The sequence below is a fragment of the Siphateles boraxobius genome, unplaced genomic scaffold, assembly GCF_051911475.1.
Source record: "Siphateles boraxobius isolate OS27281-9 unplaced genomic scaffold, OSU_SipBor_1 130, whole genome shotgun sequence".
NCBI classification, from domain to species: Eukaryota; Metazoa; Chordata; class Actinopteri; order Cypriniformes; family Leuciscidae; genus Siphateles; species Siphateles boraxobius.
Window position 1 is genome coordinate 24,406,696 of NW_027508734.1, and position 16,270 is coordinate 24,422,965.

Below are 16,270 nucleotides of genomic sequence, written 5' to 3' on the forward strand. Positions count from 1 at the left end.
CTTTCTGAATGAGTGCAGTAGCTTAGTGACTGGTCCACAGGGAACAGACACAGGCTCTCCTCCCTCCACTGATGCTATCATTCCAGTATAGATGTCCTTTTGAGCTGACAATTACACTTTTCCATCAGGCCACTGTATTCAAATACATAAGTTTGAACCATGGCCAACCAAGGAATTGATTTTTTTCTTTAACTAATCCTCACAACAATATAGTAACACCTTGGTTAAGACACACTTTTAATTCACAACAACATAAAAGCAGACACCGTCTGACCATATATTCATGATTTTAATACACTCAAAATCCAAAGTGAAAAATAAAACTGCAGTGTTTCAGTAAGTAGGCAATAAATATCAGCAGTAAATAGTCTCACCCCTGAAGCGGTTGTTGATGTTTCTGGAACATTCCTCAGTAAATATGCTATTGTTTCATTCCAGCAGAGATTTTCTTTTCCTTCTGTTCTGATGTGGCTATGATGGCACGATAATGTGTGCATGATCAGTATGCATGATGACGTACAAGGAAATAGACTAAAACAGCTATCAAAAGGCATAATAGACTTCTCTGGTCTGTTTTTACAGAGTTTTGTTTGTCTGCTATTTTGTTATGGTACATTCACTGACAGAAGGCTTTTATTGTGGTTTTTGAGGCACATGACAGAAAAGTGTCTGCTAGGTTATGTAACCTTTAAAAACTTTTTTTCAATGACATAATTACATAGTTAAATGAACCGTTAAATGAAAATTCACCCTGTCTATTTTCAAGGTGTTATTGATCTTATTGTAAAAAATTGATCCAGACACATCTTACTTTTTTTTTCACCTTGTAAAAAACTTGTCATAAAATGACAGGCTTCTCTCTTGTGTACAAGCTTTCATTCAGTAATTACTCTTTCAGTAATCATAAATGACTATAAAATAACTGTAATAGTCAATAGGACTAGGAATTCTGGGTTAGTCTGTGAAATGTGTATAATTCATGGTGCTGTTTGTGATTTATAGTCTATTCAATCTCTTCAGGAAGCTATGCCGGGATGCATCCATACAGTACTGCTGCTGGCCGACAGAGATTTGGCTCTGCGATTGGAGAAAACCTCTTCTATACAGGTAATGCACAAAAATGATGTGCAATATCTGCATGGTGTGCTACATGTGATATTGTAGCATGTGACTTGTATTTAATGAGGGCAGAAAGGATAAAAAACAAATGTAAATCCATATTGTACTCTATATAGGAGGAAATGGAGGTCATTTGTTCATCTTTAGGTCCTGGAGAACAATGTGAGTTTACTGAAGGTTTCTAGTTAATGTTAAAGGAAATCCTCTAACATTCTCTAATAAAATATAGACCCCTTTATAGAAATAAACAGCATCTACCAGCAATGACAAGATTCTGGCTTTCACCTAGTTACTCTGAACTCTTTGAGAAATAGATGGCTATTTTAAAACACAAGTGTCTGTACTGAGACGCCGCTTGTTCTGACACAGATCAGACTGCCAGAGATAGACTCTTGTAGCTACGTAGGAAAGTGCTTCAGCTGAGAATTTCACAACAGCTGGACTGATAGTGTAGCCTAGACATCTATCTAAGCTATTAGAATAGCTGAAGTGTTTATGATTGCACTACAATACATATTTATCCCCTTTAATGTAGAAGCTAAGACCTGACAACTGTTGTGTTCTGTGTTCTTTTTGCATCTGTCAGGTGGAGTTGTTGACATCTTTGAAGTCTCTCTATAAGCATGTTGACATCGCTCACCTCCCCACTGAGTTTGAAGGCACTTTCCCTTATTCCCACAGCAGCTGGGTCTGTTTCAGAAGGGTGAGAAAATCATCATCAAGGCTGGAATAAACTACATGAGTTTTTAAACGGATTTGTAGTCAGAAAGTCTCGAGTCTTCACAGATTTTGCCAAAAATCGCATGGTGTATTATGGGCACGGGTATAAAGCAATAACCCACAAGATTAATAAAGCAATAAGCTACTGCTGTCAGAGCCGGGACTAGAACTCGGGTCTCTGGCGTGACAGTCAGACTCTCAATCCCTGAGCCACTGGAGATGGTGCACCATACAGTGAGACGCACTCAGAAGAAGATGAGATGCAGAATTAGTTTTAATACGAATAACAGAAATCAACATCTGAAGCAAAAAAATCATCAAAAGAAATCATCAAAAAACAAAATCAGTCCAACGGGGCTTTTCACAAAGAATATTCAAAAAATGTTCCCATAGGTATTCAGCAAAAACTCCAGAGGAGAAAGTCCACAAAAAATAAAACAGAGAAGGGAGCAATCCACAAGCAAGATAAATTAAAAGTCTCAGAGTTAGAGGACACTTACTTGGGCAACCGGCTTTAGCACAACTAAACACCAAGCAAAGAGGCTATGAGACAGAGAGACTTAAATACACACATCTGAATGACACACATGTGAACCTAATAACACTAATTACAAATTGAATAAGCAGGGCACGATAGCACCATGAGGACCTCTAGAGGCTAAAACATGATATAACAGCCAAAACACTGACAGGACCCCCCCCTCTAGGGACGGCTCCTGACGTTCCTTCCAGGACGATCAGGTTTATGAACATGGAAATCCCGAATTAACTTGGGGTCCTAGATATCTCTGGCAGGAACCCAGGAGCGTTCCTCTGGGCCATAGCCTTCCCAGTCCACAAGATACTGAAGTGATCCTCGCACCTGACGGGAATCCAGTATTCGGTGGACTGTGTAAGCTGGTTGGCCTCCAATGATGCGAGGAGGAGGTTTACCTGCTGGAGCAAAAGGAGAAGACAAGACAGGTTTTAGAAGGGAGACATGAAATGTGGGATTAATCTTTAAGGACCTAGGCAAGTATAAACGGTAAGTAACAGGGTTAACTTTCCTTGCCACTTTGAATGGCCCAATGAATCGCTGGGAGAGCTTGCGGGACTCTACTCGTAAGGGAAGGTTCTTTGTGGAGAGCCAAACCCTCTGTCCGGGACGCAGGGTGGGGGCAGGTCTGCGTCTACGGTTAGCCTGTCGCTGGTACTGCTCAGAGACTCTAAGTAGCTTGTGTCGAACCTTTCTCCAAGTCAGACGACAGCGTCGGATGAACTGCAGAGCTGAGGGAACTCCTACTTCAATTTCTTGGTCAGGGAACAGAGGAGGGGCATAACCAAACTGGCATTCGAAGGGAGACATGCCTGTCGCAGAGAGCGTAGAGTGTTGTGAGCGTATTCTGCCCACATAATGAAAGATGACCAGGAGGATGGGTTATTGGCAGCCACGCACCTCAGTGTAGTCTCCAGATCCTGGTTTAATCTCTCTGTTTGGTCATTGGACTCAGGGCGGAATCCCGAAGATAGGCTCACAGTTGCCCCCAAAAGTTGACAGAATGCTCAAACATGGTTAATGACCAACTCCGCAGTACCTTTAGCAGTGGGCAATTTGGGCAAAGGAATGAATCTGCCAGCCTTAGAAAATCTGTCAACAATGACCATAATGGTGGTGTTACCTTGGGATGGTGGGAGTCCGGTAATAAAATCCATGGAGAGGTGTGACCAGGGTCTTCGAGGTATAGAGAGAGGGTGGAGCAATCCCTGAGGTAAGCGATGAGAGACCTTCCCCTGACTGCATGTGGAACAGGCACTTACAAAGGACTTTTTATCCTCCTTGATGGTCGGCCACCAAAACCGTCTCTGGAGAAATTCAAGGGTGCGAGTAGTGCCTGGATGGCAGGTCAGACGAGAGACATGACCCCACTGGAGAACCTGGGAGCGAACAGCTTTAGGGACGAACAAGCGGTTGGTTGGCCCACCTCCTGTGTCTGGTTCCTGGGCCTGGGCTTGTCTTACTGTATTTTCTAGTTCCCATCTTACGGGGGCCACAATCTTGGAGCTCGGGATAATGGGTGTGACAGGATCTTCTTGGTTGCTGCTAGAGTATACTCCAGACAGAGCATCAGGCTTGAGATTTTTGGATCCGGGACAGTAGGATAAAATGAATTGAAACCGGTTGAAGAATAGAGACCAGCGTGCCTGACGAGGGTTGAGTCGCTTGGCCTGCTGAATCTACTCTAGATTTTTGTGATCAGTGAGTACTTGGAATGGGTGTTTGGCCCCCTCAAGCCAATGTCTCCATTCTTCGAGGGCCAGTTTAACAGCCAGTAACTCACGGTCTCCCACATGGTAATTCCTTTCTGTTGGTGTAAGACGGTGTGAAAGGAATGCACATGGCCGAAGTCTGTTATCCTCCCCCCTCTGGGAAAGCACTGCTCCAACACCCACATCCGAAGCGTCGACCCCCACAACGAAGAGTTTGTCTGGGTCCGGGAGAGTGAGGATGGGAGCTGAAGTAAAGCGGCGTTTGAGTTCATTAAAAGACAACTCCGCTTCAGGACTCCAGCAAAACCCAGCATTATTCCCTTTAGTGAGAGCAGAATGGGGAGCCGCCACAGAGCTGAATTTCAAAATTAAAATTGCGTTAAAAGTTGGCAAAGCCAAGAAACCGCTTCACCTCCTTCACAGACCCAGGAGTGGGCCAATCCGTGACTGCTTGAACCTTCTGAGGATCCTTTTGAATATGGCCGGGCTTAATGATGAATCCCAGAAATTGCACTTGGGTCACATGGAATTCACATTTTTCAGGTTTAACATAAAGGTGATTATCAAGGAGGCATTTGAGAACCTTCCTGACATGCTCCATGTGTTCATTGAGGGAACTTGAAAAAATTAGAATATCGTCCAGGTAGACAAATACAAACTGATTGAGCATATCTCGAAGGACATCATTTATCAGAGCCTGGAAAACTGCAGCGAGCATTGGTGAGGCCGAATGGCATAACTAGGTACTCATAGTGCCCGGTGGGAGTGTTGAATGCGGTCTTCCACTCATCCCCTTGTCTAATGCGCACAAGATGGTAAGCATTGCGCAAGTCGAGTTTGGTGAATATGGAAGCTCCCTGCAGTATCTCAAAAGCTGTGGCCATAAGCGGCAATGGGTAACGGTTCCGGACAGTGATTTTATTGAGGCCTCGATAATCGATGCAGGGTCAAAGGCCCCCATCCTTTTTACCCACAAAGAAAAAATCAGCACCAGCAGGGGAAGTGGACCGACGGATAATTCCTGCCGCGAGGGACTCCTCAATGTAATTGTCCATAGCTGCACGCTCGGGAGAAGACAAGTAGAAGATGCGGCCTCTCGGGGGACAGGTACCTAGAAGCAGGTCAATGGCACAGTCATAAGGATGGTGTGGTGGTAAAGAGGTGGCCTTCTTTTTACTGAAAACTACCTTGAGGTGGGGGTACTGAGTGGGGATCTGAGATACGTATAGGGATTCTTGAGTCTCGGGAGTTAGGTCAGGGGAACTCGGGGTCAAACAGGTGACAGAACAACTGGGACCCCAACTGAGGATAGCGCCAGTGGACCAGTCAAGATGGGGGTTATGGTGAAGAAGCCAGGGGTGGCCAAGAATCACAGGGAACTCTGGAGACTGTATCAGATGAAAATAGAGCTCCTCCTGGTGTTGACAAACAGAGAGGTGAAGAGGAACGGTAAGAAGGGTTACCTTCCCAGGGCCTAGAGGTCTTCCATCCAGTGCGGTAACTGTAAGAGGGTTTTCGAGTGAGTCAGAGGGAATCTGGAGACTCCTAGCAAGAGATAAGTCCATAAAGTTCCCGGCTGCACCTGAATCCACCAAAGCTTTAAGTTGATGCTTCTGATTTCCCCAAGAAAGTGTGATGGGGAGAATCAATCCTGAATTGGAAGGTGGGGCTATGCGAGCAAGCAGTCCTTCCTTGCCTGTACGGGAACAAGCGTTTCCCGAGAGCTCTGGGCCGGAAGAATGGAAATGTCCAGGCAGTCCACAATATAGGCAACACCGCTCCCTCATGCGGCGGTCACGTTCTGATGGGGAGATCCGAGTTCCACCCAATTGCATCGGTTCAGGGAATCCTTGGGACGGAGGTGACTTCTCTGTGGGAACTAAACTGACAGGAGGTGTGAAAACAAACTGGCGACTCAAATTCCTCTCCCTCAGACGATTATCCAGTCGGATCGCAAGGGCAATGAGGGTCCCGAGGTCACGTGTAGGCTCTCGTGTTGCAAGGTCATCTTTGAGTGCCTCAGAAAGACCGTTCTGGAAGCAGACCATGAGAGACTCATTGTTCCAACCACTCCCAGCTGCAATAGTGCGAAAATGTATGGCATACTCTGCAGCAGTGCGACTACCTTGCTGGAGGGACAGCAGTCGTTTAGACGTCTCACGACCGCTGATGGGATGATCAAAGACCCGTTTGAATTCCTCTTCAAATGCAGAATATCTTGAGCAGAAGGGACTCTGGGCATTCCAGGCAGCTGTTGCACTGGAGAGGGCCTTACCTGAAAGAAGGGTGATGACAGATGCAATCTTGAATCTGAAGGGAAGGACGATGGCTGTAGCTCAAATGTAAGGGAACACTGAGTGAGGAATCCACAACAAGCACTGGGGTCTCCCGAGAATCGTTGTGGTGGAGGTAGGCGAGGTTCTGCAAGGGGAACTGAAGTTTGAGGCGCAGAAGCCGTAGCTTGGGTAGAAGGCAGCCGATCAAAGATCTGACGGAAAGAGGTCATGACATCTGACAGTAACTCTGAATCTTTAACCATCAATGCTTCCTGTTGGACTAGCACTGCTTCATGTCGTTGGACTGAGGACTCATGCTGAGCCACAGTAGTGAAGAGTTCTTGTGCGCTGGGCGTCTCTGGATTCATCTTGGTTTGGTGTTTCTGTCAGAGCCGGGACTAGAACTCGGGTCTCTGGCGTGATAGTCAGACTCTCAATCCCTGAGCCACTGGAGATGGTGAACCAAACAGTGAGACGCACTCAGAAGAAGATGAGATGCAGAAATAGTTTTAATACGAATAACAGAAATCCACAGCTGAAGCAAAAAATCATCAAAAGAAATCATCAAAAAACAAAATCAGTCCAACGGGTCTTTTCACAAAGAATATTCAAAAAATTTTCCCATAGGTATTCAACAAAAACTCCAGAGGAGAAAGTCCACAAAAAATAAAACAGAGAAGGGAACAATCCACAGGCAAGATAAATTAAATGTCTCAGAGTTAGAGGACACTTACTTGGGCAACCGGCTTTAGCACAACTAAACACCAAGCAAAGAGGCTATGAGACAGAGAGACTTAAATACACACATCTGAATGACACACATGTGAACCTAATAACACTAATTACAAATTGAATAAGCAGGGCACGATAGCACCATGAGGACCTCTAGAGGCTAAAACATGATATAACAGCCAAAACACTGACAACTGCTGTGTGTATTAATAATGATCACAATAAATAAAAAAACTCTACCAATTATCATATTTACTACCGGTCAAAAGTTTTGTATCGGTAAGATTTTTAATTTTTTTAAAAGAAGTCTCTTCTGTCACAGTCTTCGTCTGCACCACTCTGTCTTTGTCTGCACTACACTTCCCAGAATCCCTAGTTTCTTCACACCTAAACTCACTCCCTATATTTGTAATAAGTAAAAGTTTAAATTGGAACTTTTGACTCAGCTGCTGCTTCAGCCTGCACCACACCCTTGACATCTTCTGCTTACCTAGGCTTATTTGATAAAAAAAAAAACAGTAATATTGTGAAATATTGTTTTCTATTGTGAATATAGTAAAGTGTTATTTATTCCTGTGATCAAAGCTGAATTTTCAGCATCATTACGGATTCTTCAGAAATCATTCTAATATGATGATTTGATGCTCAAGAAACATTTCTCATTATTATCAATGTTGAAAACGGTTATTTACATTTTTATTTCAGGATTCTTTGATGAATAGAAGGTTTAAAAGAACACCATTTATCTGAAATAGAAAGCTTTTGTAACATTAAACACTACCTTTCAAAGGTTTTGGGTCAGTAAGAATATTTATTTTATTTTTTGGGGGAAAGAAATAAGAGAAATCAATACTTTTATTAATCAAGGATTAATTCAATTGATCAAAAGTTACTGTAAAGCCATTTATAATGTTACAAATAAATTCTGTTCTTTTGAACTTTCTATTCATCAAAGAATAAATAAAAAAATGTAAACAACTGCTTTCAACATTGATAATAATAATGAGGTTTTTTTGAGCATAAAATCCGCATATTAGGATGATTTCTGAAAGATCATGTGACTGAAGACTGAAGTAATGATGCTGAGAATTCAGCTTTGATCACAGGAATAAATTACATTTTAAAATGTTTTAAAATAGAAAAACAGTTATTTTAAATTGACATAATATTTAACAATATTTGTTTGTTTTTTGTATTTTAATCAAATAAATTCAGCCTTGGTGAGCAGAAGAGACTTTAAAAAACAGTAAAAATGTATTTCATGTACAGTGAGATATATGCGTACATTACATGCTTTACAACATCTGACAACTGTTTGTTTTTTGTAACGGGTTCCTAACCTAAACATTTATTTTTGTTATATCTCAGAGGTTGGAGCAGCTGGCCAGCCACTGTGAGGATGCTGTGAACCTGCTTCAGAACTCCATCAGCATACTGGAGTCTGCAGTGCTGCCACCTACAGCGGAGGTACTACAACAGTCAATAAAATACTTTTCTAAAAGCAGCTCTATCGAAAGCAGTCCCACAAAAAATGCTTTGGCCCAGCCCTGTCAGGAATGAGAGAGCTGTATATATTTAATGGTTTTGGCTGACACTTTTATCCAAAGTGACTTACTTTGTTTTCAAGTATACATTTTTATCAGTTCTTGCGTTCCCTAGGAATAAAACCCATGACCTTGGTGTTAACATGCTCTATTGTTTGAGCTACAGGAATATATATTGCAGAGAGTTGGCCTGATAACCAGTTGAGCCCCTAAACTCTTGGTTCTAGTTATGTTTAATGAGACTGCAGTCCGAAGACTCATTATGACCTCCTGACAGTGAACTCTGCTCAAGAGGGCGTCACATGGCACTGAAGTCTTCTATTCAGAGGGACTTCTATTCTGTTTCCATGAAGTACAGCTGTGGCACTGGTGTCCGGTTACAGTGATTTTAAAGACTGTTCTATTTAGAAGACAAGTTGAGTTTTGAAAAATAGACTTCAGTTTGTGTGTGGTTAGTGTGTCAAGGCTTTGACTGAGTTGACCTCTTGCTGTCAATGGAGGTCACGAAGGACCTTTTTATCCACAGGCTTCTGGGGGAAAACAGGGCCTCAGGGGAAGTAATGATCTCCCAGAGGAGTGTTTATCTGCAGTCATCTTCAAAATCACTTACCTAGGATTTATATAAAGAGTTGAAAGGAGAAGCAAAGAAAGAGTCTGGTGGATGAGGGTATGGATTTCTGCTTACTGAATGCTAAAACAGCCCCTCCTGTGGATGAAATGATGCTTAGATGTTAAATGAATAGAAAACCAGAATAAGTCTTGGCCTGTCCGCTCATCACTCTGCCGTTTCTTCTATGTCTTCTGTCTCCCTCTGTTAATCTAAATGTGTCCCCTCTTTTCCCCCCGTGTTTTTTTTCACCACAATTCTGAATTACTTCATTTATTTTCTCCTTATATTAAGAACCTCACATACTGTATCTTCATTCTCCACTGTTTAATAGTTTAATATAATGTCTATGAAGAGTTTTAAAGCAGTTCTGTAAACAAAACTGCAAATAGGCTTTAATACTCATAGAAACATCCACTGACATTTGTAATTCATTGAATTGCTCTACAGATTTATCCACTTCACACACACATGCTAATTAGGGTGTAGACGCATGTAATTATGCAAGTAATTATGAGATTTTTATTTCTTTAAGTACTTTTTCAAAAGCAATTTAAGAAGGCTTTTGTTGAGGGTCCTGAGTTTATTTGATATAATATAACCTTTTGTTGTTAGCGCCTCATAGACTCCACACAATGTGGTCAGACCACAATCTGCATCATTGGGTCGGTATTATGGATGCTTTTCTGGGTGGTACACACATACCCTAAAAAAGTATTACACTCCAAATGCTACCCTTACAGATTATAGATAGATTTTAATTAAGATGGTGTTTTACTAATTTATTAACCTTGTTTATTAGTAAGAACCATTCTCAGAAGTGGTTTCAGTTATGTAAACGTTTAAGAATAAAACGTATAACCATTTTACACCTGAAATGAGGTTTAAAAAAACACTTGTGATAAACGTATGTTTTAAATCATGCAACTACTGGTTCAAAGTTTGGTGTAAGTTTTTTGTTTTATTTAGGTAAAGGAGTTACTTTTTATTCAGCAAGGGCGCATTAAATTCAATTGATCAAAATTGAAAAAAAAAAACGTTTTGATTTTAGAGAAAGATTTCTCCTTCAAAAAATACTGTTCTTTAGTTTTAAACCGTACAACTGTTTTCAACATTGATAATAAGAAATGTTTCTTGAGCTGCAAATCAGCATGTTAGAATGATTTCTGAAGGATCATGTGACACTGAAGACTAAAATAATAATGATGCCAAAAATACAGCTTTGCTGTAATATTTTAACATATATTAAAATAGTAAAGTTATTTTAAATTGTAATAATGTTTTGCAATATTGCTGTTTTGCTGCATTTTTGAGCAAATAAATCCAGCCTTGATGAACATACAAGAAAAATAGAAGTATACACTCACATGGGATGACTCCAGTCATATCAGTGGCTTAGAAAGCTGCTTTGTTGTACATCTGTGTAGATTTCTGCTGTGGATTTTGTAACTTTTGCTTTGTCATTATGCTGCATCCACACCAAAGGGTTCTGTATATAAAGTGTAAGACATTTTTTGTATTGTTGTTAAGAAACATTAATAACAGACAGATTTAAGTACAACAGCACAAGTACAAACACACACCTGAAGGTTTGGCAGTTATGCGTATTAAACTGTACCGTAGCTTAAGCTCATTTGATCATTTAATGAGTACAAACGTGAGCTGGTATTAAATGGAGGTGTAGATACAATTTTAATGAATAATAATGAATGCCTGTGTGCGTGAGAATGTATACAGGTAATTTGTGCTGCTACAGGTATTACTCTATCTGTCAATGAAGCTTGGAAGATAATTATGGGGTGTATGTGTGTTTATGCTGGAAAGGACAGATATTACTCAGTGAGAGAACAGTAGATACGATGTGTATTTGTAATAATAAGGTGTGTGGGAATGTGTGCAGCTGTAGAGGAGTGTTTGTGTTTTATAGTAATAAATGTGTGTGTGTGTTTGCAGGAGGCACAGATCTTATTGTGTAAGTACAGAGAGCTGATGAGGACTGTTCTGGAGGACAGCAGGCTGGTGCGGCTACAGTTGGAGGGTGGAGCCGCTCTGTCCCGTTTACGAAAAGAAGAGACCAGCGTCAGTCTGACAGAGGACTACAGGTGAGACAAGATTATACAGACTTTAACCCTCTGCACACATCACAAATAACCAAATAAGCTCTGTTCCAAAACCTAGTGAGCTGAATTAATTATGCCACCGCTTAAGATACCACGTTTTGGTCAAATTGTAAGACAGCATGACATGTCCTTTGCAGAAAAGACAATCCCAGAATCCACTGCAACAAGCTCATTGGAAAAATAAATCCAAAATAAATGTTGTATAAACACTACCGTTCAAACGTTTGGGGTCAGTAACATTTTTCTCTGTTTTTGAAAGAAGTGTCACCACAACTGCATTTATTTGACCAAAATACAGTAAAAACAGTAATATTGTGGAAATATTATTACAATAATATATTATTTTTGTAATCAATTGAATGCATCCTTGATTAATAAGCATATGAATTTCTTTCCAAAAAATAAATCTGACAGACCCCAATGTTTGAATGGCAGTATACATGTGATTCATTGAATAATAAAAAGGTATTTATAAAAAAGCAACTATAAATGACTATTTTACATAAAGTTTGTGAAATGCATATTAATGCACAAATTAAAATTGACGCTTCATGTGAGTTCCTGCCCATGTAGAACATTACAAATGAGCCACTAATGAAGTTTAATTTCAGTAAGGATGCTGCCTAAATAGTCAGTAGGTAACGAGGCAGCTCGGTAGGTTTTGGAATTGAATTACATAATTATGAAAGATGTAAAGAGAGTTTGAGAGTGCCGAACAAGAGAGGAATAATGAAAGAGAGAGAGAGAGAAAAAGTGTTAAGAGCATTGGAGAGCATGTTCAGGCCTCTGATGATCAGGGCTGGGTTCATCTGGAGGTTGAGGGAGTGTGAATGTTATTTCCCACAGCTGAGCCAAGAGAAATGTCTTTATCTGCCCACAGACATTTCTTCCTGAAACATGCACACAATCTCAGAGCTAAACAGACACAAAATGCGTATATATCTGTCTCTGATAACATGGTATGGTTTGGATGCAGCAGGGCTCTAGTGCTGCTTCCTGTTTGACTTGGGTTAAAACACAGTGGCATGTTGGTGCTGGCTTACTCAAAAGCAATTTCAAAGCCTCCTGCTCAGACACAAACACTCAAGCCCGGTGTTTGTGACAGATTCCGGTGAAAGACCCAGTGAGTCTTTTTCCAAAGACTTCATCTAATAAATGAATATGCAAGGAATATGATTCTTCTAAGCTAGCCTCTCTGGTTCTGTAGCCTGATTTATTGTCCGTCTTGTCATTTCCATCCCTTTTTTGCCTTTAATATTAGGTGAAATTAGAGTTTAAAGGCTGTGCAAGTTGCTCATTTGTTGCTTAACAAATGCCAAAATGAAACCTAAGCTGTCTGAGCTGCTCCCACACAAACACTTCACCTGGGTGCTGACAGAAACACAAAGGGCTCAATCTCGCAGGTGTGACTGAGTCTAGTGAACAAATCCGGCTCTTTTTTCTGCATTTTTCTGTGTTTATTAAACTGACTTCTTCCCTCACACATAATCTTTTTAGCAATTCCATTGGATCCTAAAGGTGAACCATGACCCTTGCTTTTTTACTGAATAGAATGATTGTGCTTTTACTCACTACTGGTCTCTGCTAATTTTTTGTTTCAAATGTACATAAACAGGAAATTGTATCTCCTTTTCATCTCTTTTCTATAGTCCTTGTAAAACAGTGTAGTAATAATAATAATAATAATAAATATAAATAATCGTCAACAAAATCACTAATAAAAATACAGCCAGCTACATATTAATAAATTAAATGTTATTAGTATTGTTGTTAATTTAATTTAATAACAATAATTCATTGGCTACATTTTTATCAGTGATTATTGTTGACTTATTCTTAATCTTATTATTATTAGAGATACCAGGTATATCTTTATAGATCTGTATAGTAATACTGTATATATATATATATATATATATATATATATATATATAGAAACAATCAAGTTCATTCATTTTCTGTCTACCAAACACAATTAATCAACAATACTATGTCTGAATGCTTCATTGAGCTGGTAATGAAGGCTTCTGATTTTTCATACATCTGTCTTAGACTCTTATCTCTCTCTCACTCACTCTTTTGTCATTCTCTCTTGCTGGAATGTCTTTGATATCCCCTGCGTGCTGTGATAACTCGTGTTTGCTCTGGGTGTGTGCTGTGAATAATTGGTGAGTTCTGGATTGACTCTGAGGTCCCTGATTTGCCTCTCATGCCTCTCATTGTGTGTAACACACATATTCTTTCCACTGAACTTAAATCAACCAATACCTTAAAGGGATAGTTGAGCCAAATTAAAATTTAGTTTTCAGTTTTCTGACCCTCATGTCTTTCTGAACCTGTGTGACCTTTTTTGCTGTAGAACTCTTGTACACACTTTGTAAGTGAATAGGGCTGTCAAGCTCAAAAACAAACATAACTTTATTGAAAATCTTTTAAAACCATGTGAATGTGTTTGCATCTGTGTATCTAACAGCAGGGGGCACAATTTTTTGGCTGTGTTATGCATGTGCCACGTGTCAAGTCTTGCATGCTTTGATAAGTCTTTTGACAGTCAAAATGTGAATGTGGCACTCCTCAAAAATAGTTTTTAATATTGACATTGATGTTGTGTATGGAACAGAGAGTGGATAACTCTTTGGCTGAGTTAGTTGGCACATCGTTGAGGGAAAATGTATAAATGTTTGACTAGAGCACAATACATTATTGTGTAAGTGAACTACAGCGGTGATGAAGTCATCCATTAGACATCAACCTCTTCTGTTGTGCACAGTGTGCTCTGTCACAGCACTGGACATTCACATACAGATACACAAAAATTACTCACATTTTCTCTCAATTATGCATTAAAATAAACATTTTATTGACATACTTATATGCACATTGTTTCTCTCATGTATGCTCTTTTTCTTTCTTATACAATCCACACACACACACACACTCTCTCTCTCTCTCTCCCTCTCTCCCCCTCCCTCCCACCCTCCAACACTTCTCCATACTCTGTCTCCCATTGCCAGATCACAATTTGCACATCCAATTACATTCAAAGCCTCGTCCAATCAATATATTCTATAAGACTGTCTCAGCCAATGAGATGTGAGTCCTGCAGTCAGTGTTTTCTCCACAGCTCAGATGCCTTGAGTTTCTCTCAGGGAATAGAAACAAAGTCAAGACAATATGTAGACTAAATTTAATGTGCTACAGAAATCTTCTTGGTGTGTGTTTTAGAGATAACATCGAGAATGCAGGACATCTGTATAACCAAGTGGACGAGCTGGTTCACAGACTGGTGATGCTGTCCAACAAATGCACACAGGAACTGGAATTCATTATGGAGTTTAAGACCCTTGAGGAGGGATTCAGAGAGGTGAGGACTAAGGTTTTGCACTTGCTTTTATGAACTCGATTCATGACAGATCACAATAACAGCTGTGTGTGAGACTTAGCACATGGTACTATATGTTAATGTGACATCTTCTCGTAATTTAAACCTGAAAATAAACAAAGTTTTATTATTAAACTAAGAAAGTGATATAATTTGTTTTATAGAAAAATAAATTAATTCACATTTAGAAAAGAAATTCATCATTAAATAAATTAAAGTATAAAAACATTATTGCAAGTGAGAGACTAAGAGTTCTACTGAGAAATACTGAAATTACTGTAAATTTAATTAAACTTTTCACTTAAATAGTTTTTGCTGATTATGACAAATTTCTTGAAGAAATACATATTTATATTAGTAAAGACTGCACAAGGGAAGCATTTGCACAAGTAGTCTCAGACTTTTGAACTCCACTACACATCTGGGCAGTTTGTGTCCTCAAGGCTTATTCTTAGTTTTGAGTTTACCTATTACACTTAAAAAATAGTGAATTCTGTACTGAAGTGCTGCAAACACACACACACTCACAAACAGCCTTACTAAGGTACACACTGCCTTGGTGATTTATTCATCTGATAGTCTTAATGGATGATTGTGCCTAGCAGGCAGAAAGAGGGGGGAAAATCCTGTTGGCATGGATATAGTGGAAGTTGCTGAAACAGATTAGCCAAGCACACACACACACACACACACTTTCATGCACATCATGAGAAAATGTAAACTAGCACCATAGCATCTATATCAGATGACACACATGTGATTGATGTGTTTGTGTGCTCATGTTTCAGTCTACTGCCTAAGTCTACTGTCACAGAGAACAAGAAACAAAAATATGTTACGAATAACAAAGTATATGCCCATTCACAACAAAAACAATAACTATAATGATAGCATTCTAATTATATGAGAATAGAGAAGTCCACAACACAACTATAATGATACAGAGGAACGATATTATTGAGATAGCATATGAATATCAATAACTGATGAACGATAAAAACATTGGCAGGCGATCAGAATCCATCCTGCTTTAAAGAGCTTGAGTGTTTCATGCAGTAGATGACATAACTGCAGTGCGTGCTTATAATAAACAGAATGTTATCGTGCATTGGTGTTGACACTAATATCGTTATCGTTAGATTGACGTTCTTGGTGTAAACGGTTTTTAAAGCTGGAAAGTAGCAGGGTTAATTGATTGTATGTATATGTTGTCTCTTAGGTGAGTCAGTGGATAGAGGAGGTGGGAGAGTCTCGTCTGAAGACGCTGAGTGAGCTGGAAGAGTCCTTGGAGCAGTTACAGCATAAACAGACTGTCTTCAGAGAATTTTACGCAGCTGCATATGTATGTCAACTCTTATTAAACATTTTTTACACAGCACTTTAACCCTTCCCCACAGCATCAGCATTTGGGGTTGGGGTTGTCCTCATATTTTGTCAACAAATGCCTCATGACATTTTTATTTGGACCGAGAGATAATATTTTACTGCAGGAGTCAAACATTTGTTTAATTGTGTAAACATGA

The 16,270-nt window shown here is 39.8% G+C and overlaps 1 protein-coding gene across 10 annotated transcripts in view; it reads left to right on the forward strand.

Moving 5' to 3' along the window:
- The window catches only part of plekhg4 (pleckstrin homology domain containing, family G (with RhoGef domain) member 4), a 99,299-nt gene that overhangs the window by 49,977 nt on the left and 33,052 nt on the right, over positions 1-16,270 (forward strand). For all 10 annotated transcript variants that reach the window (XM_077228829.1, XM_077228830.1, XM_077228831.1 and 7 more), the window contains exons 7-12: positions 1,021-1,107; positions 1,706-1,822; positions 8,463-8,561; positions 11,199-11,347; positions 14,591-14,729; positions 15,967-16,089. In XM_077228829.1, coding sequence (XP_077084944.1) covers positions 1,021-1,107; positions 1,706-1,822; positions 8,463-8,561; positions 11,199-11,347; positions 14,591-14,729; positions 15,967-16,089 — 714 coding nt within the window. The remainder of the gene's footprint in view (positions 1-1,020; positions 1,108-1,705; positions 1,823-8,462; positions 8,562-11,198; positions 11,348-14,590; positions 14,730-15,966; positions 16,090-16,270) is intronic.